The following is a 25,172-nucleotide window of genomic DNA, read 5'->3' on the forward strand; positions in this document are numbered from 1 at the left end:
TTATCTATGGACAAGCTGTGTTCTCCCAAGCGGCTTGGAGGGTTAAATATTTTGGATTTGCGACATCATGTTTTGGCTTGGAAAGCTATGCTGTTGCCAGTTCTGATGGAGCAGCAGTAACCCTGGGCTCTCATGGTCACACATTTGTGTACACACATTGTCACCCCATCTTTTGGTCACTGGAAACCAACTTATTGGGATGTTGCTTTTGGGAAGCTTGAAGGACACATTCTTGGTTGTCCCTTTACTTCTCTCATTGTTGACTGGAAGGTTGTCACTTCGCATTTGGCATGGCATGGTGGAAAGTCTTATGTGGGTAACTCCCTTCGTTTGGAAAGTTTGCATTGGGGCAGGGCCTTCGCTTTGACTTTGGTTCAACGGTCCCCTCGCCAAGCGTATTTTCTTTCCCAAAGTCAGGTACATCAGGTAGTTGATGACTCGGGTTATGTTCTTTCGTTCATTGATGTGGTGTCCCGCTTTCGGTTGGGTCCTCACTATTCTCCTCTCTGGCAGGAAATTCAAAGGATGCTTGCTGATCACTCACCCATTCCTCCTTTGGATATGGACCCCCGCTTCTCTGATTGGAATCTGACTACTACTAGATTGGACTGCATTTTAGTTGGCAATGTCTATGCCATCCTGTAGTCAGATGTATGGATTGTGCATCATGGTAATCAGCTATGGTCGCTTTCCGCGTCATCCTTGTGGTGGCAACACACATTGTCTTGCATTTGGCAAAGTCATCCACCGTTGAAGGAACGTGTTTTCTTGTGGCGCTGCTTGGTGGGAGCTCTACCTATTGGTAGTGTATTACATGTACGGAATATTGTGCCTTCCCGCTGCCTAAGATGCCTTGAAGCTGAGGAGACCGTGCCACACTTACTACAGGGTTTTCGCCACTCTAGAGCCTTCATTCGACAAGTGTCAGCTGCTCTTCGGCTGCATTCTCCTTTCGGTGCTTTTCACAGACGCTTTTGGCTTTTTGGGGTGCTCCAGTCACCGCGATCTCAATTTGCGGTGTTCTTTACCTGTGCCAGATTTTGGGTTTTGTGGGCCATCTGACAACATAGGAACTCCTTGATGTTCCAAGGCACTTATGTTGACCCCTTTTCCTATTTCAAATTATGTCTTGGTCAAGTGCTGCATTTCGCTCATGATGCTGGAGACATCACTCTTGCTGTCTACATGATTTACTTTGACTATTTCTAGCCTTCGGAGCCTCATAGTGCTCCACTTTTTGTATCCCTTTCTTTCTGTGGGTTTTTCTCGCTTTGAGATTTCCCACCTATAAATTCTATCAAACAAGATTTACAAAAAAAGAAAAGAAGTGTGTGTGTGTTGGGGGGGGGGGGGGGGGTGTTCTCGTATGTGCGTCCATGAGTGAGTGTGTCTATCTTTTAGTATTAAAAAAAGTGCGGAGTTTGTAGAAAAGTACATACAGGCCCACTCAAGCTATAATCAATGCTCTAAATGGAGAGAACACAAGGAGAATGGGTGGTCTATATAAAAGTTTTCTTTTGTAAATAAATAGATGTGCTTATATAATATGCTCTCTTATCAATAGAAAAATGTATAAAGCATAAATAATCATAACATGCATTAAGATGTGAAGCAAAGATCAAGATGTGAACAAGACATTACAAGAAATTGAGGAAAAAGTTATCTTGAAAACCAAAGCAGCTATTGCAATGCTGGTGTTCCTAACCCATTGTCAATTTGAATGTGTTGCAAGCCCATTTTAAATTCTAGGTACTTTCAAGTTACCAAAGGCCTAGCTTGAATTGCTGCCTCAACATTTTGGGAAGAGTAGCATGTATCAGACTCTTAAGCAGTCTAGTCAAATCAAAATGGTTCAAGATTTTGGTTAAGGGATGCACAAACTTGTGAATGTGAAGATGTGAAATACATTAAGTTATGACAATATTAACACGACCTTCATAATCAATATTTGATGTAAAACCCCACTCGACATGAAGGGTTTCGTATAACTTGTTCTAGCTTAAGCAAGAACCCAATACATTTTCTTGCTTCAGGATTTGTCTCTTCCCCTCTTTTCTTTGTGCTCTTTGTTTGTATCTTGCTTCATCTTTCTGAATGCTTCCATTATTTGTATTATAGGTGGTTGTTCTTTGAGATCATGAGATGGGTTTCTTAGTATTTCTTGTATACCATGCAGTACGTATGAATTACAAAAATATTCTCTTGCTCAACATGTTCTCCCCTTTTATATGGGTTTGCCATGATCGACTATGCCCTCCATACACCCACCCACTCCCCACACACACACACACACACTCTTTTCACTCGTCTTCATGTCACACCCTTGAATGGATATTAAGAGAAAGAAGACAAAATTTCAAGTTTTGCCTTTTTTACACTGAAGATAATGCGGCTCTGTGAGGGAAGAACTTGTTATCTGCTTCCATACAATTCTATTCCAAGAACAAGGGCTAGCAGTGCTCACACATTCTTTCCCCCCCTTTTAGTGGCAAGAGGACACAATTAAAAAATTCCCTGTTTTTTGTATCAAAATTCCAAGAAATTGTCAGTCTTTACACTAAGAGTCAGGAAAATTTGCCAGTTTTCTTCGAGATGAGCTTGAAATCTATCTGGGATTGTGGAAATTTAGCTGAGAAAAAATACAGTAAAGTCAGTTTTTCATGAACATGGGGGGTGTGGTTCTCTCTTGAGGCAAACGCTGGGCTAATCTGTTAAACTATAGAACTTGCAGAAGGTGAGTTCAGCCGGGCTTAAAGAGCACAAATAACCAGTTTTGAAGCCTCAGACTACTCCACCCTCTGCACTCAATGAAACAACCTGAGGAAAAGATGTCTGGGACCAGAGCGCGGTCTTCCTCACTGAGTCTGATGGACTGGCCAGGCACCAAGTGAAACAAGCCCAAAGTGCTGGCTTACTAAAAGATTGAGAGTGCTCATGACGTCCCGTCACCAGCAGGTCACCTACAGTGATGTTCCTGATGTTACTTTCAGTGTGTTCGCTCCCGTCTCCATTGTAGTAATGCCAGTGCATCCATCTATTTTGCCATTCCGTGTGATTCCTATGCAGTGGTAATGTCTACAGATGGGTAGTCATGGCACCTGGGCTGCATATGCTTTCCCTTCCATCACTCTTATATCTTCTTTGTCTCGTTACAATCATCACCACCTTCAGATCTTAGCCATCCGTCTCAATCGATACACCTGGTATCACAAAAAGAGTGTCAAGAGTTGGTCTCCTTCTTCTTTAAAACCATACATATAGAATCACCACCTTTGAGTATGAGACCACGTACCTGAGCACTGAGGCTTGGTAAAGGCAACTCCAAAGTGAACAGTCCATTTTTTCTACAAAGAAAGCCAAAACCGCTTATCATGGAGCTCACTAATATTTACAAGGGTTCCTTATGTGAAGAACTGGACTCCTACATTTGAAAACATAGTTCCTTTTCCCTATAGGCAGTCGTAGAAGCATGTGCAATTGCCAGCGATCTATGAGGAGAGTTGCAAGTCAAAGAAATACCTTTGTAGGCTGCTAGTTCTTGACACTTCGATAAGTTTGCCTTGACCTCCAAACATCTTATGATCACTGTCAAAAATCATCTGCTCATATATCACAGAGCAAAAGACAAGTTAAATGTCCCAATTTACATGGGTGCAGGAATGGATTTAGTAGAGCGTTAATATGTGCACATCTTTGATGCATCTAATAGTGAAAGACACATTCAGGGTGTAAGGTCTATGTCTTCGTGACCAAGGTATACTCATTGCTCAGTAAGCACCATGAAACAGGTATTCATGTGCTTTTCCTGGAGGTTATGAATGCTTTATAGGTTGCCTTCGATTGTGGAGCATCAAGAGAGATGAGTCTCTGCAATTGTACTTGGTAATGAACCCACTTGCAAGTGGGGCACTAAGGTTGATGCAGATGTCTTTCATTTTTAGATTAGCTTCGACATTCACCTTAACAGTAGTTTTCTCCAAGTCTTGCCTACATCCAGAGGAGACCTTTCCTGCATACTCCATATGAGTTGCTGATTACTAAGGCAACAGTGGGGGCTTGTAATCCGAAGAAGTTACAATCTTTGACAGGCACAGGACTGTACAAGGGAGGGAGAAGTTTTCGGTGTCACTAAAAGGGAGACTTCCTGGACTGATGAAAGTCATATGTTGCATTTTGCTTTAACATGTCCCTCTAAGTGATAGTGTCAACTGACATGAAGACGAGTGTTTAAAGATCGTATGTTTATTTAAAAAAAAATTCATACATGGAGCACAGCTCACCATACATGGCAACAAATCCAATGAAAGAAACTTACTTCATATTCACCAGCATCTTGAACTGGAATTTGAAATGCATCATGGGAGCAACTTGAATGGAAGTTGAATACAAATAAAAGCCTCCCCCGAGTGAAGGCTAATAACTGTAATGAGTTGTGTAAGAAAAATTCCATCCATAAATTCACCCGATGAATCAAGCAAGCAGCTGACTTTTTACCTTTAGCTTGTCATCAATATAAAGGAATTCAGCAGGTGGCTTATTTAAGACGCCAACAACCTCATCAAGCTTCATTAGGGCCTGCAGTGGACAGTAAAATTGCAACAATTGCACAAGATTCATGTTGTGAGCGAAATTGGTTCTTTGGTTTCTGAAATCTTAGCTTAATTCCTCTTTGTGCGAGCCATCCATCAAGAACCATACAATTATAAGACCAGAGAGCTTACTTGATCAAATGCTTTGAGCTGGGAGTGTGGCCCATTATCCTTAATCAAGTTCCAGCGACGACACGCAAGAGCAAAGGAGTTCTTATTTCCTGGTCTTGGAAACTCTACTCTCTATTTTGGTTTCTAAGTTAGCTATGTCGGAGTGTGCCAAACATTACTTGAATATAAACAGGTCAGAAACAACACCTCTGGGTGCCCAAACTCATTTCCCATAAAGTTCACATATGCTGATCCACCAATGCTGAACGTTGTCAATCGAACTATCTATACATCATGAAAATATACAATTGACATTTTCTATGAGGAAAAATTCAAGACTGAAAAATACGAGTAGCTTACGCACCTTAAGTATTGCCAGTCCTCTGACATCCAATTTCTCTTCTTTGGACTCATTGAATGATCTAGACAATACAGCCTGATACAATGACATCCCGCCTGCCATTGACTTCAACTCCAAGCATCACCATAAAGAAAATAAATTAGAAGAGAGTTGTGAGGCCAATGGTCTCCAATCCCTTTAAAAGATCAATTTGTTTACATCAGGATATTGATGTACAGAATATGTATATGACAGCTAAGTAACCTGCACAATGGCAATACAAAACAAACTATAAAATCACCTGTGTATGATTCTCAGTGAAAACGACCATTTTCCCAAAGCTTCTCTGACGTGTCAAAGTTTCAACGATCTACGCATGTCATAAAAGGTTTGATTCAAGCCATACAAGCTCAAAAATCACACTAAGTTTTCATCTGACAAATTCTCAATAAGGTTCAAAGCGTACTTGACTAACAATCCAATGTTCATCAGAGCCATTACGGATCAACCATGACCACATATCGGCTGGTTGCATGCACACAAAATAGTCAAATCCTAGTCCCCCTTCATTGATGTGTTGACATAGTCCAGGATAAAATGACACCTGTCTTGTTTGTTGAGAACACTTGAGAAAGGTAAAGCTTATCTGGAATGTTAAAAGAACTACAAGCCATTTGAAGGAAGAAGCCACTTACATCCTCTGCAATTGTGACAATGTTAGGATTTAGCTTATGCAGCATTTCATTCGCCAAAATTAAGTACAGCTGAGCATCTTGATCAACATATTGATTACAGAAGCTGGAACATCAAGCAGAGGATAATGTGAAATAGTGGAAAACAATCGAAGTCTTGGAACCCACTGCAAGCTCAAACAGCTTACAAATCATATCCTTCAGAAGCTTTTTCAAAACCATTGTGAGTGTAGAGCATTGATGCTAGAGAATGGAAGTTGAATCCATCAATATGGTACTCCTTGACCCACCTGCAATAGGTAATAAACAGAACAAATGAATCTTGACAAGGGCACAGATTTTGAAAATCCAATGTACAATCTCCATGCAAAAAATAAAAGAGTATCAAACCAAGGATGTGATTTTTAGCACATGCATGCATGTATGAATTACTGCTTTTGCTTGGATGGTTTATGACTGTGAGAAAGCAGTTAGCCTATGTGTGGATAAATGAGAGTAAACAGAGGCAAAACACAAGCTTACCATTTCAAGTTTGACAACAAAAATCTCAACACTTCATAGTTGTTGTAATTGTACATCCGGGTTCCCCAATATTTGTGGTGTCCTCGCTTCCCTAAACCAGACGTGTCACGTAACATCAGAACATGCTTCACAAAAAAACCCTCAACCTTCCATTGTTGTTGACATTGTACTCCTGACTTTCCCATTAAACAGTCCGTTCTTTCCTAAATTAGATATGTAGTTAGACATGCCTGATTTTAAGAAAATAGGTGTCCCTCCTGTACAACTTTTCTGTCATAAACATGCTTCTGAAAAGAGTTTATGGCAAATAACTCTCAAAGATAATGGAAATTGGTATGAATTTGAGATACAAAATCAAATGGCATCAGGCTGTTACTTTCCCTTTTTAATGTTAAACCTATACTGAAAAAATCTGTAGTCTGTGATGTGTCTTCAGTGTAATCCATGAGTTCAAGACTCGTGGGAAAAATCTTTAATGTCTCTTGGATTGGCCATATGACGTTAAAAATTCTCCTTGATCCAGACCGGCAAAGCTGCCTAGAGCTGAGAGGGATTTCATGTTAGAGTATTCAGCACTCCTGCTGCTTTGCATTGATCTAGGGCATACTACATGGCTAGTCTGTCTCCTAGGCTGGCCATCCACTGAATAGCGTTTAGGCTGCATAGCGTCTAGGCTGGCCATCCACTACATAGCGTTTAGGCTGCATCTGTCTGGCTGGCCACTTTTTCCGGCTTCAGCTAATGTCCACTTGCCGAGTCTAGCCCTTTTATTTTTTGGGCACGCCCATTTATTTTTGTTGAGTGGTTGGATTATTTGTCCTACCTCCACCATCTGACCCGTATATATGCAGGGTACGCAGCAAGCTTGTGCTATTATCCGTCTGTTATAGGGTTGAACACACAACAAGCGAGAAATCAATAGCAACACACGAACAAAGTCTGCGAATAACTGAACCTCATATCATCAAAGAATAGTTCAGAATAAGTCGTATGTACACAAAAGATACGTTCCGAGAGAGAATCGACAGAGAACGGCGGAGTTCTGTCCCCGGATGCACTGGCCTCAAAGACTGGTGCCCCTTTCGATTTTATTATTGCTTCCCAAAGTTACGACTCCCGAGGGTCCTTTTCTCCAAGACTTTGCCTCCAAATGCCCTGGCCTTCTGGGCACTTGTAAATTTACAAGGGATGCCCAAAAGCAGAGCCCCAAAAGCTCCACACACAAGCACTTATCCCCAATCAGTTACCAAAAACACTTGCTAAATCAGCCAGTGTAAAACATGGAAATCCGTACAGCCTTCCATGTCATCATGTCAACGCAATTTATGGAAATTGGTCCAAAGTTCAAGCTTTAGATAGTTTTGGGTTTAGGCCCCTCCACCACACTCATAAGTTGGTAGGGGGTTAGGATTTAAATCCCTAACCCCTTAGGCCCCTCGGCCCATCGTTTCGGTTCAATTTCCTTGTCCTCTCGACCAGTTCTTTCCAGTTGGGTATGCCACGTAGGTGGTCTCGTACGTTTTGTACACGTACGAAGATGTGCAGTACTAAACGAACTAAAAAAAATTGAGACGTGTGACGACATCATGTACGTTAAAAATAAAAAAAACAAATAATTTTGAAGCCTAAGGCCTAGGCTCTTGGGTTTAAACTTTACTCTTAAAGAAACTTTGACATTTGTACAAATTACAATACTACGATGTAAAGAGTCGCATAGCATAAACCAAAATAATAAGTAGAGAATCGTTGAATTGAGAGCTTGTAAGTGTTGAAGAACAAGATGGAGAGGCATTGCTTAAATAGGAAGAGGCTAGAGCATGAAATGAAATGTTATATTAACGTCTTCAAAAGGCCAAAATCACCTATGAGACCAATTTATAAAATGGTGGATCTAATACCATGTCTAGGTATAAAAGAACTAGAACAAAGATACTACTACTAGAATCCATCCTCATCTGCACTCTGGATGTCCAGAGAGTATGGCTCGAATCCTCTGATGTAGTCTCTGTCGATGCTGTGTAGCCCCTCTCCTCAATCGTGGCCGTCAAGATCTCCGTAACTCCAGTGCTCGGTCGATGAGAGTGCCAGTAGAGGGAGAGCATGGATGAGAGAGGGAGAGCATGAGAGAAGTGGCATCCAATGTCACATGGGCTTCATGTGGAAGGGGGAGCATCCAAAGCTCAAGGAGCCCCAACAATGGAATATAATTAGAACAAAACTGCCTAAATTCGGACCCCAAAACTACCTAAAAAGGTGTGTTCAACAATCAATGGTCAACAGTCAAAAGGGCCACTGGCTAGAAACAGTCACAAACAAAAAAGCTGAACGGAACGTACTAGTCGTACGGAATGGAGCACAGGAATGAGATGGGGTCCTTAGAACTGTAATCCTCAGGCTTGGATTATTTTTAAGGCCTTAGGATAAGTCAATTAAACTAATTTTAATTGTTTGTGCCGGATCAAATGGCCAAACAAGTGCGAACAGGTAATGCGAGAGCAGTGCCGGTACGGCATTGTGTTTGGGGGGCAGCTAACGTTTTCATAAGTAACATCCATGTGTGAAGTTGTGAGTTAATTTGCACATTTCATAAATAGCTTAGGAACTTTTAAATGTGAAAGTTAATGGTTTTTAAGTTATTAGGTAAGTGTGCCACTTGGCACACTTACCAATGCAAAGTGACTCTCATAGGTCATTTTGGCCTTTTGAAGACGTTAATATAACATCTCACTTCATTTCATTTCATTTCTTACTCTCACTCTCACTCTCCCTCATTCTCTAGCGCCCCCTCTCCCCCTCTTCACAGGTTGGTTGTGCACCTACCCCCCCTAAAGTGAGCGTGCTCTACGCACTAGAGCTCTCCATTGAAGCTTGAGAATCAACCCCTGTGGTGTATGTGGGGTCCTAGAGCTCCCATCACTTAGAACAAGGTTTCTCTTGATCATAGGCTGCAGTGGGGGAAGATTCATCGCAAAAAGTAGAAGAAAACTATCTTTCTCTCACGCCTAGCTGCTGCAAATTCTCTGTTTTCAGCCCCTAATTCACCCCTTGATTTGCAACAGCTAGGCGTGAGAGAAACAGAGTTTTCTTCTACTTTTCGCGATGAATCTTCCCCCATTGCAACCTATGATCAAGAGAAACCTTGTTCTAGGTAATGGGAGCACTAGGACCCCACATACACCACAAGGGCTGATTCTCAAGCTTCAATGGAGAGCTCTACTGCGTAGAGCACGCTCACTTTAGGAGGGGGGGGAGGTAGGTGCATTGTCAACCTGTGAAGAGGGGGAGAAGGTGCTCTTATAAAGCAGAAGAGGGGGCGCTAGAGGATGAGGGAGGGTGAGAGTGAGAACAAGAGAGTCACTTTGCATTGACACACTAGCTTAATAACTCAAAAACCATTCAACTTTCACATTTAAAAGTTCCTAGGCTATGAATGAAATGTGCAAATTAACTCACAACTGCACACATGGATGCTACTTATGAAAACGTTAGTTGCTCCCCAGCACAATGCCGTACCGGCACTGCTCTCGCATTACCTGTTCGCACTTGTCCGGCCATTTGATCCGACACATTGGTCCGGCACAAACAATTACAATTAGTTTAACTGACTTATCTTAAGGCTTAAAAAATAGTCCAGGCCTTAGGATTACTGTTCTAAGGACCCCATCTCATTTCTGTGCTTGCACTAACGCGTGTAATTTTCTGAGCCTGGAATCTGAGACTACTATCTACCCCTTATTGAAGACCCGGTTTCCCAATCGCTAGGGCTTCAGGGTAGTTTTCTGCTAGGGTCTCCCTGAGGTGCTCTGGCCTAAGTTTGGGTGCACTTGAGGCCCTAGAACTACTAGTTCTATTTTGATGTGCACACAACTAATTAGATAACTATTTTCTCGTAAATAAATTAATTATTTATAAAGTCTGACATTGTTATAATCTCATTCATTTCACATTCACTTAGCCATCCCATCCAAATCTTGCTGATGTCTAACAGATGTCTAGCTAGATTTACTAAGTTCAAATCATTTATCCAACAAAACATTGCAAACATTTTATCTTTCCCTACATATCTCTAACAATACACACATGAAAGAGCACATGTCATCAGTTCAATTAAAGAAATTTCCAATTTAATGTACATATTTTCATAAAGTCATCCCGCACAATTTCTAATTCAATGTACATATTTTCATTAAGTCATTTCGCAAAATACTATACCCAATCAGTATCCATAAATTCTCAAAGACAAAATGGTGACTTTATTTGATCTAGGAAATTTGTGAGAAAGGAGTGGGGTGGCTCCTCTCTTGTGTAGTCCGCACCGCACAAGATTCAATTTGCTGATTCATCGGTAGCTTTTGGCATAGACACTGCTAATAATCCAAAAACTTCAAGGTATAACTCAAAACTGAAGAGAATTTGTCATGCTCTCCTTTCCCATACACTTTGCATCAAGAGACAGAAAGTGGCCTTGACCACATCATCCGGTGAACTTACCTTACCTTTCCGTTCTTTATTGATAGCCCCATTGTCCTCCCGTGTCCACTGGCCTCTCAATCTAAATCGTCAGGATTCTTTGATGGACCATCAACTGATTCCCTTGCTTCTTCAGAACCCTCGGATGCACTATCAGCTCATTCCCTTACTTCTTCGGAATTCTTTGATGAACTATCATCCCGTTCCCTTGGTTCTTTCTTGTCCTTGGAAGCCTTTTGCCCTATTGAGGTGGACACTGTTTTGTCCGTAGGATAGGTCAATGAGCCAGCATACATACCAAAACCTTCCTTGGAAGTTCCCATAAGTCTCTGAATGGAGTCAGACTTCTTTTGCAAACAATATTGTCGAATCTCTTTTGGCAATCCACAACAAAACCACTCAATCTGGTCCTTCAAAGTGATCCTCTAATACAAGGACACTGGCAAATAGGTATCCGAAAACCTGTGGCAGGGCAATAGTCATTCAAAATGTCTTTCTTAGTCATTCTCAAATGATGCCAAGCCGACATCTTCATATTCTTCCGTTATCCAAGTAGAAGTGAAAACTTTCTTGAATTTTACCCCCTTCTTAGGTGCTTCTCTACGCAACAACATTGACAAAAAACTGTCAAAGTAAGAGGAAATACTCGATCACTGTCAAAGTAGGAGTAAATTGACCACTATACCATATAGAATAAGAATGCAGATACATGCAAACATATGGCGAGAATCTAGGAAAAATCTGACAGTCTCCCCTGCAAAATGAGCAAAATCTCAATGCAAATCTCAACCATAAACCAAGATGCCAAAGTGGGTAATGATCTCGACTCCTCTGCAAGTCTGGGACTTCTTCTGCTGCCTCTTCTGCTAGAAATGGTCACCTCCTTTGCTTCCTTTATAGGTGCCACATGCTTGGTTGAGCACCCCTTCCTATAGCCCCATGACCCTGGTGAAATGGCATTAATAAAATAATAAAAGTTGTAAGGATTCTAGTTACTAATCCTTAATCAAGTACTTAAACTCATGATTAAGACTTAAGAAACTTGAATTGAACTCAGAGACAAGACTTAGAAGACTCTGTGTTTGATTGATTGAAACTGTGATACAAGGGCTCCTTATATAGGAGACAAACAAGTACATATGAAAAGGTATGACCCTTCACAAAGAGACACATCCTTTAGGCGAATAGACACATCCATTCGATGAAGAGCCGCAACCATTGGTTGAAGGGGTGCATGACTAGTTGTCGAAGGAGTGTGGCTCTTGGTGAAGAGGCACGACTTTAGAGCGAAAGGTTGTGACCATTCGAGAACAGGAGTCCTCTTGGGTTAGTCACACTTCGTATCTGCATCTGTAATGAATCAAGAAGAGCGTAACAAGTCACAATCGTGACATTCCCTCCCATTTAAATTAAAAACCTGTGTTCAAATGAAAGTCATCCGCTTGTCAAAGAACTCTTGAAGGAGGTTAGGGTATTGCTGCATGTCTTCATCCGTCTGCCAAGTGGAATCTAGCTCATCAAGATCCATCCACTTAACAAGAAATTCTGTTGTGATCTTTCGTCTTGTCTCTTTTTGACGAACATCAAGAATCTTCTCGAGAACAAGAATAATGTGTTCATCTTCAATTTCTGGCACATAAGAAGATAAGTATGAAATAGGAGAATCTCCTTGTATGTATTGTTTGAGCCAAGAAATGTGGAATGTTGGATGAAGTTTTCCCCATGAGAGTGGAAGCTCCAACTTGTAAACTGACAATTGAATACTTCTTGATTATCTTGAAAAGTCTATAGAAGCGAGGTCGCAACTTTGGAAAGACCGATTTCACAGTTTTGTAGCTATGAGACGCTACATATAACAAGACCAAATCTCCTTCTTGGAAATCTGCATGTCGTCGATGCTTATTGGCTTGCTTTTGGTATTTTTGTTGGACATGAACCAGCTTGTCACGTACTTGAATAAGTATCTTGCATTTCTTGAACCAATTGATATGTTAGAGCTACTTTGTGTTGAAGAACAATGTTTGTAGGTACAAGAGGAGTATGCCCATAATATGCTTGGAATGGAGTCATTTCAATCACTGAATGGGTAGATTTATTGTATGCAAACTCTACAAGTGGCAAATTTCTTCCCATGAACCCAATCAAATTTGTATGTAATGTCGAAGCATTTCTTCCAAAATTTGATTCACTCTTTCTGTCTGACCATCAGTTTGAGGATGGTATGCTGAGCTAAATAACAAATTTGTACCAAGAGATTTGAAGAGAGATGTCCAAAAATGTCCTGTGAATTTTGAATCTCTATCTGAAACAATAGACTTTGGCAACCCATGTAATCTGAAAATGTGTTGCACAAACAATGTCGCAACGTCTGGGGCAGAAGCAACCTTCTTCAAGGAATGAAATGTGCCATCTTTGAACACCGATCAACCACTACGAGAATCTGTGCATTGCCTTTTTGGGAACGAGGCAAAGTAGTAATAAAATACATGCTGATACTTTCCCATCTTTCTTGAGGTGCAGGTAAAGGTTGAGGTAAACCTTGAGAAAGTTGTCGAGAAGCCTTCATTGTTTGACACGAATGACAAGCTTTAACAAACTTGATAACATCTTGCTGCATCTGCGGCCAAAAATATGTTGCTGACCATAGTCTGTATGTCTTGTTGATGCCAGGGTGAGCAACAAAAGGGACTTCATGATGCTCTTGGATCAAAATCTTCCGCAATGGTGCATTGTGAGGAACACAAATGCAATCAATATAATAAAGCAAGTCATCAGCAACGGTGTAAGCTGCCAACATATTCATCTCTGCAGGGGTAGGAGTAGAGGATTTAAGAGCTTGAAATGCGTCTCCCAAATCTCTATCTGTCAAATATTCATGCTTGAAACGAGCAGGTACTTCCATTTGCACATTGGAAATGGAAAAGTTGGTAACGCGAGGCATACGGATTAAGGCATCTGCAACCACATTGGCGAGGCTCGGCACGTATTGAATAATCATATGAAAGTTTACCAAGAACTCAACCCATCGTCCTTGACAAGGATTCATCACTGGTTGAGTAAAAATGTATGTTAACGACTGATGATCTGTCTGATCAACGGAATCTGCACCAAGAAGATAATGCTTCCAAGTGTCGTAAGCATGAACAATGGCCAAGAATTCCTTATCATAAGCTGGGTATCTCCTTTGAATGGCTGAAAATTTGTGGCTGTCAAAAGCAATGACATGCTCATTCTGCATAAGAACGCATCTGTCATCACCTGAAAAGGCTCAGTGGGGTCTGCAATAGCCAAAACTGGGATTGTCGTCAAGGCATGCTTAAGAGCTTTGAACGACTGTTCTGCTTCATCAGACCATTGAAGCTTATCTTGCTTGGTCAACTCAGTCAAAGGAGCTGCAATATCTGAGATAGTGTGTGGTAAAGGCCATTCCACAATGACCTGTATCTTCTTGGGATCTACTGCAACACCATTAGCAAAAACAATATGACCAAGGTATTCCACCTGATTCTTTAAAAGAAATAAAAAATTCTTTTTGTTGATGTATAGCACATTGGTTCGCAGACCTTGGAAGACAATCTGCAAATGTTCTTTGTGATGAGCCATCGTTCGACTGAAAACAAAAATATCATCCAAACAAACTTGTCCAAGTAAGGACTGAAGATTTCGTTCATCAATGTCATGAAAGAGGTCGGGGCATTGGTTAACCCGAATGGTAAGACCAAGAATTTATAGTGACCATACTTTGTGCGAAAAGCTGTCTTGTACTCATCACCTATACAAATGCGAATTTGGTGATACCCTGACTTTCATTCAATTTTGGAGTAGATCTTTGCTCCCAACAACTGATCAAATAACTCATCGATGCGAGGCAAGGGAAACTTGTTTTTGATTAAGTTATTCAAAGCACGATAGTCAATGCAAAGATGCATAGACCCATCCTTCTTGTTGACCAATAGGACATGAGCTCCAAAGTGACTTTTGCTTGGGCGAATATGACCTTTATCCAGTAAATCTTCTAGCTGCCGCTGTATCTCTTGAGATTCTGAATATGAAACTCGATAAGGGGCTCGAATTGGTGGGAGGTTGGCCAGGGATCAAATCTATGGGACGATCCACAGAATGCCGAGGAGGCAAAGTGGTTGGTAGCTCATCAGGAAATAAGTCCAGATGTGGTTGAAAGAAAGGCTGTTGCAAATAAGCAAGGGTTGACGAGGATTTAGAGTTCTTTCACACGTCTTAGATTGTTCTTCACATGACTCTTTTGCACTGGTTTTGGCATCTCGCAACATGATTAAAGCAGTAGCACAATCACGTTTTCGAACCAGACATTTGACTTGTAAACCAGAGACACTTATAATGTGTTTGGTACTGAAGAGACCATGAAGCTCCACTTCCTGCTGCTTGTGAAAGAGCTGAATAGAGTGATCTCTCAAACTGATGATAGGATCATACTGAAATAACAAAGATTAGCCAAGGATCAAGTCCTAATGTGACAAGGGCATAATTGAAAAACCAAGTTGATCCCGGTAATCCTGAATCTGAAAGTCCACCTTTTCAATCCTTTTGTTGCACTCAAGAAAGGAATCATCAACAAGTTCTACTTGATAAGCCGCCTCAATAGGTTGTGTTTGAAGGCGAAGGAAGTTTATTAGCCAAGGATGTGCTGATGAAATTAGTGGAACATCCACTATCCACAAGAACATTGATTGGATGCTTGCCAACAAAGCAAGAAGACTAAGGACCTGATTTGAAAGGTCCACTGGGATAGCAACATAATTTCGAGCATTTAGCATCTAGGCAATCACCGGCTTAGAAACTCGAGCACAACGTGCTGCTTGCTTGCATTTATCTGCAATAGGAGGTTGACTGTGGACAGGTTCTGAAATTGTGGTCTCCATGTGGAAATTCTGGAGAGGATTGGGAGGATTTGGCTTCTTGGGCACTCATACCACTTGTGCGGTCCATTGCAGATTGTGCATAATCCAGGACGGTTGGAGTGGGAGGTTGAAGGAGCCGAGGAAGAGGCTTGCTGCCAAAAGAAGTATCCTGCCGAAAGTCACGGCGACCATTCCGTCTGTGATTGGGATGATTCCGTCGTCTATTCTGAGTACTTCCAGAAGATGAGGCTCGGGAAGTGGCTGCTTGTCCAAAAGACCGTGGTCGGAAGGAGTTTTGTCCAGTGGAATATTGTCCTGAAGATTGAGATCCTGAGCAAGAACGCTGGTTTTGGCCACCTCGTCCTTTGTGATTACCCTCTGAAGAGCCGGCATAATTGGAAGACCAGTCGCCAGAAAGGTTATTTCTGTATGGGCGCCAATTATCGCCAAGACGTTCGACATAAGTGATTGCAGCATCCAGTCTCGCAGGGTTAAATTTGTGGACATCATCTCGCAAGGAAGACTCAAGCCCGTCAACAAAGCTATGCAATTTGTTGGAGGGACTAAGGGTCTGTATCTCAAGAGTCAGTTTTTGAAACTCCGAGATATACGCGGACAAGGAGCCAGTTTGACTTAGGCGGCGAAGAGAAGACCGGGCGTGAAAATCCACGTTTACAGGCTCAAAAGCCTTGCAAAGGACGCACCATTGTGTTCGCGAAATAAACATCCATCTTGAAAAGCCAATGGTCTAGCACTCGCTTATCGCAGCGACTGATGTATGGCTCAGGTAACTTTGCACCAATTTTCTTTTTTTTTTGTGTTGTGTTTATTGTTTGAAAAAGATATTTTAATTCAAGATTTGTCTACCTCTAGTTCCAAAGGCTCGACTTGCTGAGGAACTGTGCTACAGAGGAAACCGAATGTGTAGCCGGCTGATCCTTGAAGAAGAGAATGCCTGTAGGACGTCCAAACGAGATGTCATTGATGCAAGACCGGTGGAAAGGGCCTATTGTAGGACTGACATTTGCTCTCTGAGTTCAGCTATCGGATCTGCGGGTGGAACAGGAGCAATGCCTCCTCTAACATTCTGATAGTTCAGAGGGAATATCTTGGAGAAGCTGGAGAGGTATGTAGGCCGTAATGAGAGGAATCTGCTGCTAACGCGGCGTCGAACTCCTCAACTCTGCTCCAAAATCTGAATTCTCCAAGAACCCTGCTCCAAGATCTGAATCCTCTATATCTTCAACCTCGTTGACAGGAGGTGTGTCGTCTGGGGTCAAAGGAGTATAATCGGGAATCTGGAGCTTGCTGTGAACCCGAACTAGAGGCTGCTATGAGATGACATTGTTCACTGTATCGACCCAGCACTCCGCCAAAGAATAGGCCAAATGAGGGTACCCCCTTGAATGTGCTCGAAATGTGGCAAATGACGAGGTTCGCATGTAACAAATATGTGCCACATCACCCACCCCTGGAATCGAGAGACGTGGAGATGTGTGACATAAACAAGATAGTCCTGAGGCAAAACCGGTGTTGGTGATGTAGAAGTAGGAGCAGGTGCGGGTGCCTCAAAAGGTTCTGGAACAGGTATTGCCTCTGGAACAGGTGTGGGTTTGGGAGTTGGGGAATCCGGAATTATGATCACTTTTGGTTTGTGTGCTGCTTCCGGATCCAGCTCTTGGGTATCGGGAATGATAATGAGTTCGGGTGCTGAGAGAGGGTACCCACGGCAATTCTGTGTCGGGAACCTCGTCTATGTATGAGATGCAGGGGAAGGCTGTCCTCTTGTTCTCGTCGGCCATAGCAAGGGAGTGCACCGCGCGCGGGAATTGAGTAGCAAGAGGCGAGGACCATCAACGCTGGCTGTGTGTGAGAGAGGGGCAAGCAAAAATTCCCAGCACTGCATCGTTATGTATTGTTTTTGGATTATTTAAGGGATGCTTTCATATGGCCCTTTAGTAAATTGGACTGGCCAGCGAGGTTGGGCACCCACATTGGGTTTTAAAAAACTTGCGCTGCTGGTTTAATCGACTTTGCGTAAAAACTCACGAAGGGACAGCCAGCGCACGGGAGTTCGCCAGCGAAAGGGATGCACCGCTTGGAGATTGCATCGTGAAGAGATAATTCAGCCAGCGTTGCATGCGCCAATGGGTAGCAAGCGAAGAGGCGCACCGTCAGGAAGGGGTGCTTGCTGGCTATGTGGCTATTTGCGGAAAGAGATGCAAGCAAAAGCCAAAGGGTACATCCCACAAAACGGTAACAGGAGGGCCACCAGCATCACCACACAGGTACGTGTGCGCGTGCGCGCACACACAGCTCTTTTGTCTTTTATTGTATTGCATTGAAGTAAGAAAAAATCAAGTTACCTCATGCTCGCATATGTGTGCGTGTACCACCCTTCTTCTGCTACCGTGCAACTCTGGGAGAGGGGGGAGAGGATAGCGGCGAGGGTGAGAGGCTCACAACCTTCGCGTCGCGAGAAATATTTTGCTTTGATACCACTGTAAGGATTCTAGTTACTAATCCTTAATTAAGTACTTAAACTCATGATTAAGACTTGAGAAACTTGAACTGAACTCAGAGACAAGACTCAGAAGACTCTGTGTTTGATTGATTGAAACTGTGATACAAGGGCTCCTTATATAGGAGACGAATAGATACATATGAAAAGGTATGAACCTTCACGAAAAGACACATCCTTTAAGCGAATAGACACATCCATTCGATCAAGAGCTGCAACCATTGGTTGAAGAGGCATGACTAGTCGTCGAAGGAGTGTGGCTGTTGGTGAAGAGGTATGACTTTAGAGCGAAGGGTTGTGACCATTCGAGAACAAGAGTCCTCTTGGGTTAGTCACACTTCGTATCTGCATTTGTAATGAATCAAGAAGAGTGTAACAAGTCACAATCGTGACAAAAATGCTTGGAAATTGTACTGTCCCAAAATTGGGTTCACTGACTGGAAATTGGACATGCTGGGTACTAATGGTTGTGCAATTAGAGGTATGCAACTACTCTAAGTGCCTGGACATGCACAGGCTCACAAGGGTGTAAGGACACTTCCTAGGTTAGCATGAACCCGAGAACTGGGATATCTTGTCCACATGCACATAGGGTTAGATGTGTACATGACATCCCCCCTTTTTAAAGTGAGGTATTGGTACCGAGCTGCAAGGCTTCCTTGTAGTCTGCCAACAACTTTGGGTAATCTTTGAAAAAGTCTTGATCAACCCACACAGCTTCGTGGGTTCCTCGATCTGTGAAATTCAAAAAGTATTGTCGCACTTGTTTCTTTGAGCCAAGGCTAAACCGATGCAACAAGACTTGCTCTGGCTCCATAACTTCGGCTTCATCTACGATTTGTGGTTCTTCTTCGTCGGAAATGTCCTTTGGAGGTGTATCCTGAAACACTTTCAACCAAGAAACATAGAAAACGTTGTGCATTGACCATGAGTTAGGCAATTGTAATTTCATAGAAACCTCATTTAACTTTTTAATGACAAGAAATGGACCATACATTCTGAAAGGCAACTTAGGACACTTCTTCCCAACTTGCTTAAGATGTTGCTTCATGATTCTCAAATAGACCCAATCCCCTTCCTTGATAGTAACATCTTGACAATGCTTATTAGCCTGCTGTGAGTAAGACTCTTGAGCCTTGCTTAGCCGAAGCTTCACACTCTCAGTAATCTCATCCAATGACTGACTTTCAGTGTTGGTGTAACAAACTGCTGACCTGTCAAAGCCAACTTACAAATGCCGGCCGAGGGGCCTAAACCCTAAGAAGAACAAGTAACAGAAGAAGTCCTCCCAACTTATGGGGACCTCGTCCGATGGGGCCCCCAGTGACATAAAGGAAGTAAAATAAAGCAGGACCCACATTCATACTCACGTTAAACTGATTGTAGCGCAGATAATGTGTCGTGCCCTCTACAGTGGGTGGTCCTCAGTGCAATGTGCGTGACAATCTCACTCAAACAGACTGAACACAAAGGAAACAATAGACATCAACAGAGCTCACAAAGACACACAGCAAACCAGAACATATGACTCGACTATCTCAAAGACTGATACAGACTCTGGCGTGGCAGCACACTCAACTCTAGCCCAGGACTCACAGGTACAATGGGGGTGTCGAGGCTCAGATGTGCCGGGATGGTGAAGACGTGTTCTGTGAATAGACTCACTCTAGACGTCTACGTGAAAGATAATGCAACTGGCCCCAAATGACTACTCATATGTACAACCATAAAGAGCCACCAACGGCTCATAAATGTCCTGTCAACTAAGTCTATCTCCAAACCGAGTGGTGGTGATGACCTGGCCACCATGTCCACTAGACCACCGTCGGTATCCTGCCACGTGTTACCCCCCAGCCTAGAGGGTCCGTCCAGTGTGAACTTGACCAACTGTAACTAACAGTCCAACTGTCTGCCCATCCTATGAAGTGACATTGTAGCCCTGCACAGGTTGCCCGCCACAAGACCGCTCACCGTCTCGGTGAGAGGAGACTGAAACTGTGAAAGAAAACTACTAGCTACTCATATGTACAATGGTGAGCTCCTGAATCTGTCATCCAAGAGATAGAGTGGTGGCCACTGCTGCATCCGAAGTATCAGCCTCTGGAGGTGGAGCCATCAAATCGATTGTGGGGCCCTGCTGTAGGTGAGCTCTCCTGTCAGGAAGTGTGCCCCTTGGAAAGGGACCAGCCACCTGCTGTGCTGGGCAGATGGTAGCACCTGTCCTGTAGTGTACTGAGGACGTCGAGTAACACAACCATGGCGATGTGCTCCAGCAACTCCGTCACAACAAGTCACATTTTGCATCTGAGGCAATGGTGACAACAGAAACCCTTGAGGAGGGTACTGTTGTTGTTGATTATAGTACTGAACGGGAACTGGAGTCTGTGAGTAAAGTCCCATAAATTGCTGAGAAGGATCTGTTGTTGCATGCTACACTGGTGTACCTGCTCCAGTCCACCCATACCCCATACCCATCATCGTAGGCTGGGGTTGCCCTATTTTCATGTAAGAGCAATTCTCTAAATCCTTGTACTTGATTTTGAAGGTCACTAATTACTTGAGACTTTAACTTCAGGGCTTGTTGGAGTGCGAAAATAGTGGCGTCCCTATCGGCGATGGCGCTCTTAGCAACTCGCAGAGATCCCTCCATAGCTGCGTAAGTAGCTGCGTGACGCTGGTGTGTGGCTGCTATACGCTCTACTCCAAGCTCAATGGTGGCAATGGCTTGCCTAGATTCCTACAATATATCCTCAGATAGCCGAAAAAAATGATGTAGAGTCCGACCCTGTGGAAGGTCCTGTAACAGTGTTCGGGTGAAGAGAGCTGGCAAGCGGTACAGCTGGTGGGACTAGTGTGGCAAGTGGCACTACTCGTGGTGGACTGGGAGCATGTCTCTCTGTCGGAGTAGAGATGGTGGGAGTGGTTGCAGCAGGACTAGGCATAGGAGAAGAAGCAACTGCCACTAGGACGAGGGAGCTAGTCCCTGCGGTAGGGGTAAAAATAGCAACAGTAGAGAGAGGAACACACTGTAGAAGCCACAGCTGTGACATGCATAGTGTGATCTCCACCACCTGAACTTACCATCGAATCAGTAGCGACCGTATGCGAGGAACGTCGAACAGGTTGCTTCACTTGAAGCTGTTGGCTTTCCGAAACTGGCAGGGATACTAAAGATTCTACTGTGTCCTTCATTACCTTTGCTCTCTTTTTCTTTGGCTTTTCAGGGAGATGCATTGTCTGTTTAATATCTTTCCCTTTTCCCTTAGAGCTTTTACGCCGCATCGTCGCATCCACATCCATAGGACTAACATGTATATTAATGACCCAGGCCAACATGGGAGTGTAGCAGGGCTACAGTGTCCTTCACGGTACAATGTCTTTCACAGGATAGGTCTAGGCTGGTTCACACTGGATGGACACTGGACGGACCCTCTGGGCTGGGGAGTGACACATGGCAGGGTACCGACGGTGGTCTAGTGGACCTCGTGGCCAGGTCACCACATGGCTGACATTTATGAGCCGTTGGTGGCTCTTTATGGTGGTACATATGAGTAGTCGTTTTGGGCCAGTGGTTACTGGTATGATTATCTTGTACGTAGTGGTCTAGAGTGAGTGGGTCTTTACACAGAGCACGTCTTCACCATCCCTGCACATCTGAGCCTCGACACCCCCATTGTACCGGTGAGTCCTGGGCTGGAGCTGAGTGTGCTGCCACGCCAGAGTCTATATCAGTCTTTGAGATAGTCGAGTCATATGTTCTGGTCTGCTGTTGTGTCTTTGTGAGCTCTGTTGATGTCTATGGTTTCCTTTCCTGTTCAGTTTGTTTGAGTGAGATTGTCATGCACATTGCACTGAGGACCACCCACTGTAGAGAGCACGACACATTGTCCGCGCTACAGGTGCTCTCATTTTGGCGATCACGGTGGGACCTCACATGAAGTCTCACTCTCTGTGGAGATACAAATCGTGAAGCTAGTTCGTTGTTACCGAGCTTTGCCCCTTTGCTTGCATTTGGGTTGCTAGTATGTTGGTCTGGTCCTCTCTCGCCCTGGTCCAACCAGTCCTCGTCTCTCGTCCTGGTCCTGGTCTAGTCTCTGGTCTCTGGTCCTCGTCTCTAGTCTTGGTCTAGTCCCTAGTCCTGGTCCAGTCCTTCTCGCCTTGGTACAATTCTCCTGGTCTTGGTCCAACTAGGTGGTCTAGTCATTGGTGGTCCTGGACCAGGTGGTCTGGTCATTATCCTCACTTGTCCTAGTCTAGACCTTTGTTGTTCAGCCCACAGTTAAGGGCCCTTTTTTGCCAAAGTTGGTTGGATTGGTGGTCACTGCATGACACTTTCAAGGAAGTCAATCGAGCGTCAAAGCGCACTACTGAGCCCTCTGAAGTACTATCACAGAAGACGACCTTTGACACCTTGTAGAAGTCCATCAACCTCATCACCGATACCTATAGATACGACATCACCCATTCCATCATCGGGTTCCGCATCTTCTCGATCACATTCTCCAGTAAAGCTCTCTCCTATTCTGCTACAGCAGGCTATTGTGCAACAGGCTACACAAGGGGCCATGGAGCCGTTAGCTAGTGTTTTGGCCAAGGTAAATATCAAGTTCCCTACCTTCAAAGGACTCTCTTCAAAAGATGCTGACGACCATGCAAGAAGGTTTGTCTCTCTTTGTAGGGGTCGTGGTCTGAACAGAGAAGATGCTTATTTGGTACTATTTCCATCCACCTTGAATGGCTTAGCAGATAAATGGTACAGCCAGTTTGCAGAGAACCATTTTGCAACTTGGGCAACCTTAAGACAGCAGTTTTGTGCAGCTTTCAGGGCTAGGTGACTACCAGGAGAAGGTGTTGGATGAGTTGGCCAACATGGTGCTCAAGCCAGAGAAGACTTTTGCAGAGCTTATGACTAAAACTAAGTCGCTGGTGGCCAAGCTCCCCCAACAACCCAGTGAATTCATGGTTAAAAAGTGGGTGGAGAAGGCGCTTCCCAAAACTTCTCAGCAAAAACTCTGAGAGAGTCTCCGACCCGATGCCACTCTCGAGGAGTTCCTTGCAGTTGCTACTAGGATAGAGAGGGCTAGGGAGCTGTTCAGCAACTCCTTTTCCATAGAGACTCCCTCTGTGTTTTCGGAAAGTAGTCCTGCTGATCCATTGACTTCTTTGCGCAGAGAACTTGAAGCCCTAAAGTTACAGAGAGCTCTTCAAGAAGAGAAATCAATATCCCTCAGACAGGAGAAGCCCCCACATCTTGACGCTTTGGATCAAATGAAGAGAGAGCTAGAAGAGCTTAGGTCTCAATAGGAGACTAAGGCTATGGTATGGTGCAGCTCATGTCACTCTCCAGGACACCCTCCACAGGACTGTCCCCTTCGGGTTTACTGCCACTTGTGCGAAAAGTCGGGGCATGAAGACAAGGATTGCTACTACCTCAAGGGGTTGCGACAAATACAACAAAGTCTTGGTCCTAGTTTTCAACAAGGGCAAGCACCTGCATCCAACATGGTCTCTCCATGTGGCCATCCACACCACATGCCACCTTTATTGTCAATGCAAGGTATGTAGAGCACTTTTCCCTCTCAGATCTTTTATCACACCCATGCTCCCTCCTCACCTTACAGCTTCTATGCCTCCACCTCCAACTCTATGGAGCAAGGACCACCTCGTCCTTCGACTCGTCCATTGAATCGGCCCATTTTGTGCTACAGATGCGGGGAATATGGTCATTACCAAAGCAAATGCCCTTTGCCCGAAGGGTCCCCTCCCTGCCGTCATTGCCCTGATATGAAGGATCACTACAGTATGGAATGCCCTAAAATTTGTGCATCCACGGCTTCGAACCCAAGTCAAAGCCAGACTGAGTTTGCCTTTCCCAAGCTCAATTTGATAGCACATAGCACTGTTTCTCAGCCGCCCCCTTCTACCCACGTGGTTAGCCCTAAAAATAAGCCGCCGCAGTTGGCAAAGGAGCTATCGGGCGTCCTCACCCGGCCCCAAAGAGCCGCTCTTGGTCTTAGCATTCCAACAAGTTCAACTCCCCCACACAGTCTCACACCAGTGGATACCCTGCCTGCAACTGTTAACAAGCCATCCCCCAGTGCCATGAAAGAATCCACATCTTTGCTCTCCGATATTGATGAAGCTTTCTTGGAAGCAGTTCCGATCTACAAAAGATCAAGGTACCCGAGAAACAACTGGTAGAACAGGACAAGCTTACAGCAAAGTCAGTCTTGAAGAACACCTTCCAACAAGTGTCCCTCTATGACATGCTGCGACTAGATGCAAAGTTTAGAAGTGACACCCTTGCTATTATTCAATCACTTTATCCTGGAGCAGGTCCTAGTGGCGGGCACCTCCCAGTGCGACCATCAGAGTCCTATATGATATCCAATCCCGCTGCTCCACTCACTGATTATAGAAGCCCTCGCCTGACAGTGTCCGTTTTGGGTCGGCAATTCTCAGGAGTGATAGTGGATGGTGGATCTGGCATCAACCTGATGCCCGAGTTCACTATGTTAGATCTAGGTCTACAGCCTACTCGCCCTGCTCCATTCACAGTTACATTGGCCGACCAGCGGACGGTCTACCCAGTGGGCATAGTGGACAATGTGCCTTTGCAGTTACAAGACTTTACTTTTAACTTGGATTTTGTTGTGGTTCCTCTTCCCCAGATTGAGGGCGGATTTCCTTTGCTCATTGGAAGACCATGGCTGTGACACACTAAAGCACTTCATGATTGGGGAAACGACGCAATGTGGATACAAACTTCTAGCTCCCCGATGCAACCCATCCTCTTAGAAGGAGGTATGGATCCAGTGGTGCAGCAAGTTTCTTTGTCAATGGAAACCAACCCTGAACAAGAACAGCCTACTACACCTGATGCGTCTGACTTAGATCTGCTGGAGTGGTTGGAGGCTACCAAATCTATGCCTTGTTATGGAGTCTCTATTCACTCTTTGCATAGAGGTACACCTTCTTCCAATGTTTCCACAGTAACTAAACCCAATGAGTCACCGGAGCCAGCTCAAAGGTTGACTGTCATAGAAGTTA

General features: G+C 43.9%; 1 protein-coding gene across 1 annotated transcript in view; it reads right to left on the reverse strand.

Annotated features, from left to right (window-relative positions):
* Positions 1 to 2,334: 2,334 nt before the first annotated feature.
* Positions 2,335 to 25,172, reverse strand: part of EMB2729 (Alpha amylase family protein) — a 177,882-nt gene continuing 155,044 nt past the window's right edge. The window contains exons 9-21 of the mRNA XM_086515669.1: positions 6,255 to 6,345; positions 5,921 to 6,022; positions 5,736 to 5,838; positions 5,507 to 5,644; positions 5,342 to 5,410; positions 5,065 to 5,166; positions 4,908 to 4,985; positions 4,722 to 4,832; positions 4,495 to 4,575; positions 4,316 to 4,420; positions 3,520 to 3,599; positions 3,293 to 3,344; positions 2,335 to 3,200 (exon numbers count right to left, since the gene is read on the reverse strand). Coding sequence (XP_086371795.1) covers positions 3,168 to 3,200; positions 3,293 to 3,344; positions 3,520 to 3,599; positions 4,316 to 4,420; positions 4,495 to 4,575; positions 4,722 to 4,832; positions 4,908 to 4,985; positions 5,065 to 5,166; positions 5,342 to 5,410; positions 5,507 to 5,644; positions 5,736 to 5,838; positions 5,921 to 6,022; positions 6,255 to 6,345 — 1,145 coding nt within the window. The 3' untranslated portion in view covers positions 2,335 to 3,167. The remainder of the gene's footprint in view (positions 3,201 to 3,292; positions 3,345 to 3,519; positions 3,600 to 4,315; positions 4,421 to 4,494; positions 4,576 to 4,721; positions 4,833 to 4,907; positions 4,986 to 5,064; positions 5,167 to 5,341; positions 5,411 to 5,506; positions 5,645 to 5,735; positions 5,839 to 5,920; positions 6,023 to 6,254; positions 6,346 to 25,172) is intronic.

The sequence above is a fragment of the Adiantum capillus-veneris genome, chromosome 7 (assembly GCF_014529385.1).
Source record: "Adiantum capillus-veneris isolate H3 chromosome 7, ASM1452938v2, whole genome shotgun sequence".
NCBI classification, from domain to species: Eukaryota; Viridiplantae; Streptophyta; class Polypodiopsida; order Polypodiales; family Pteridaceae; genus Adiantum; species Adiantum capillus-veneris.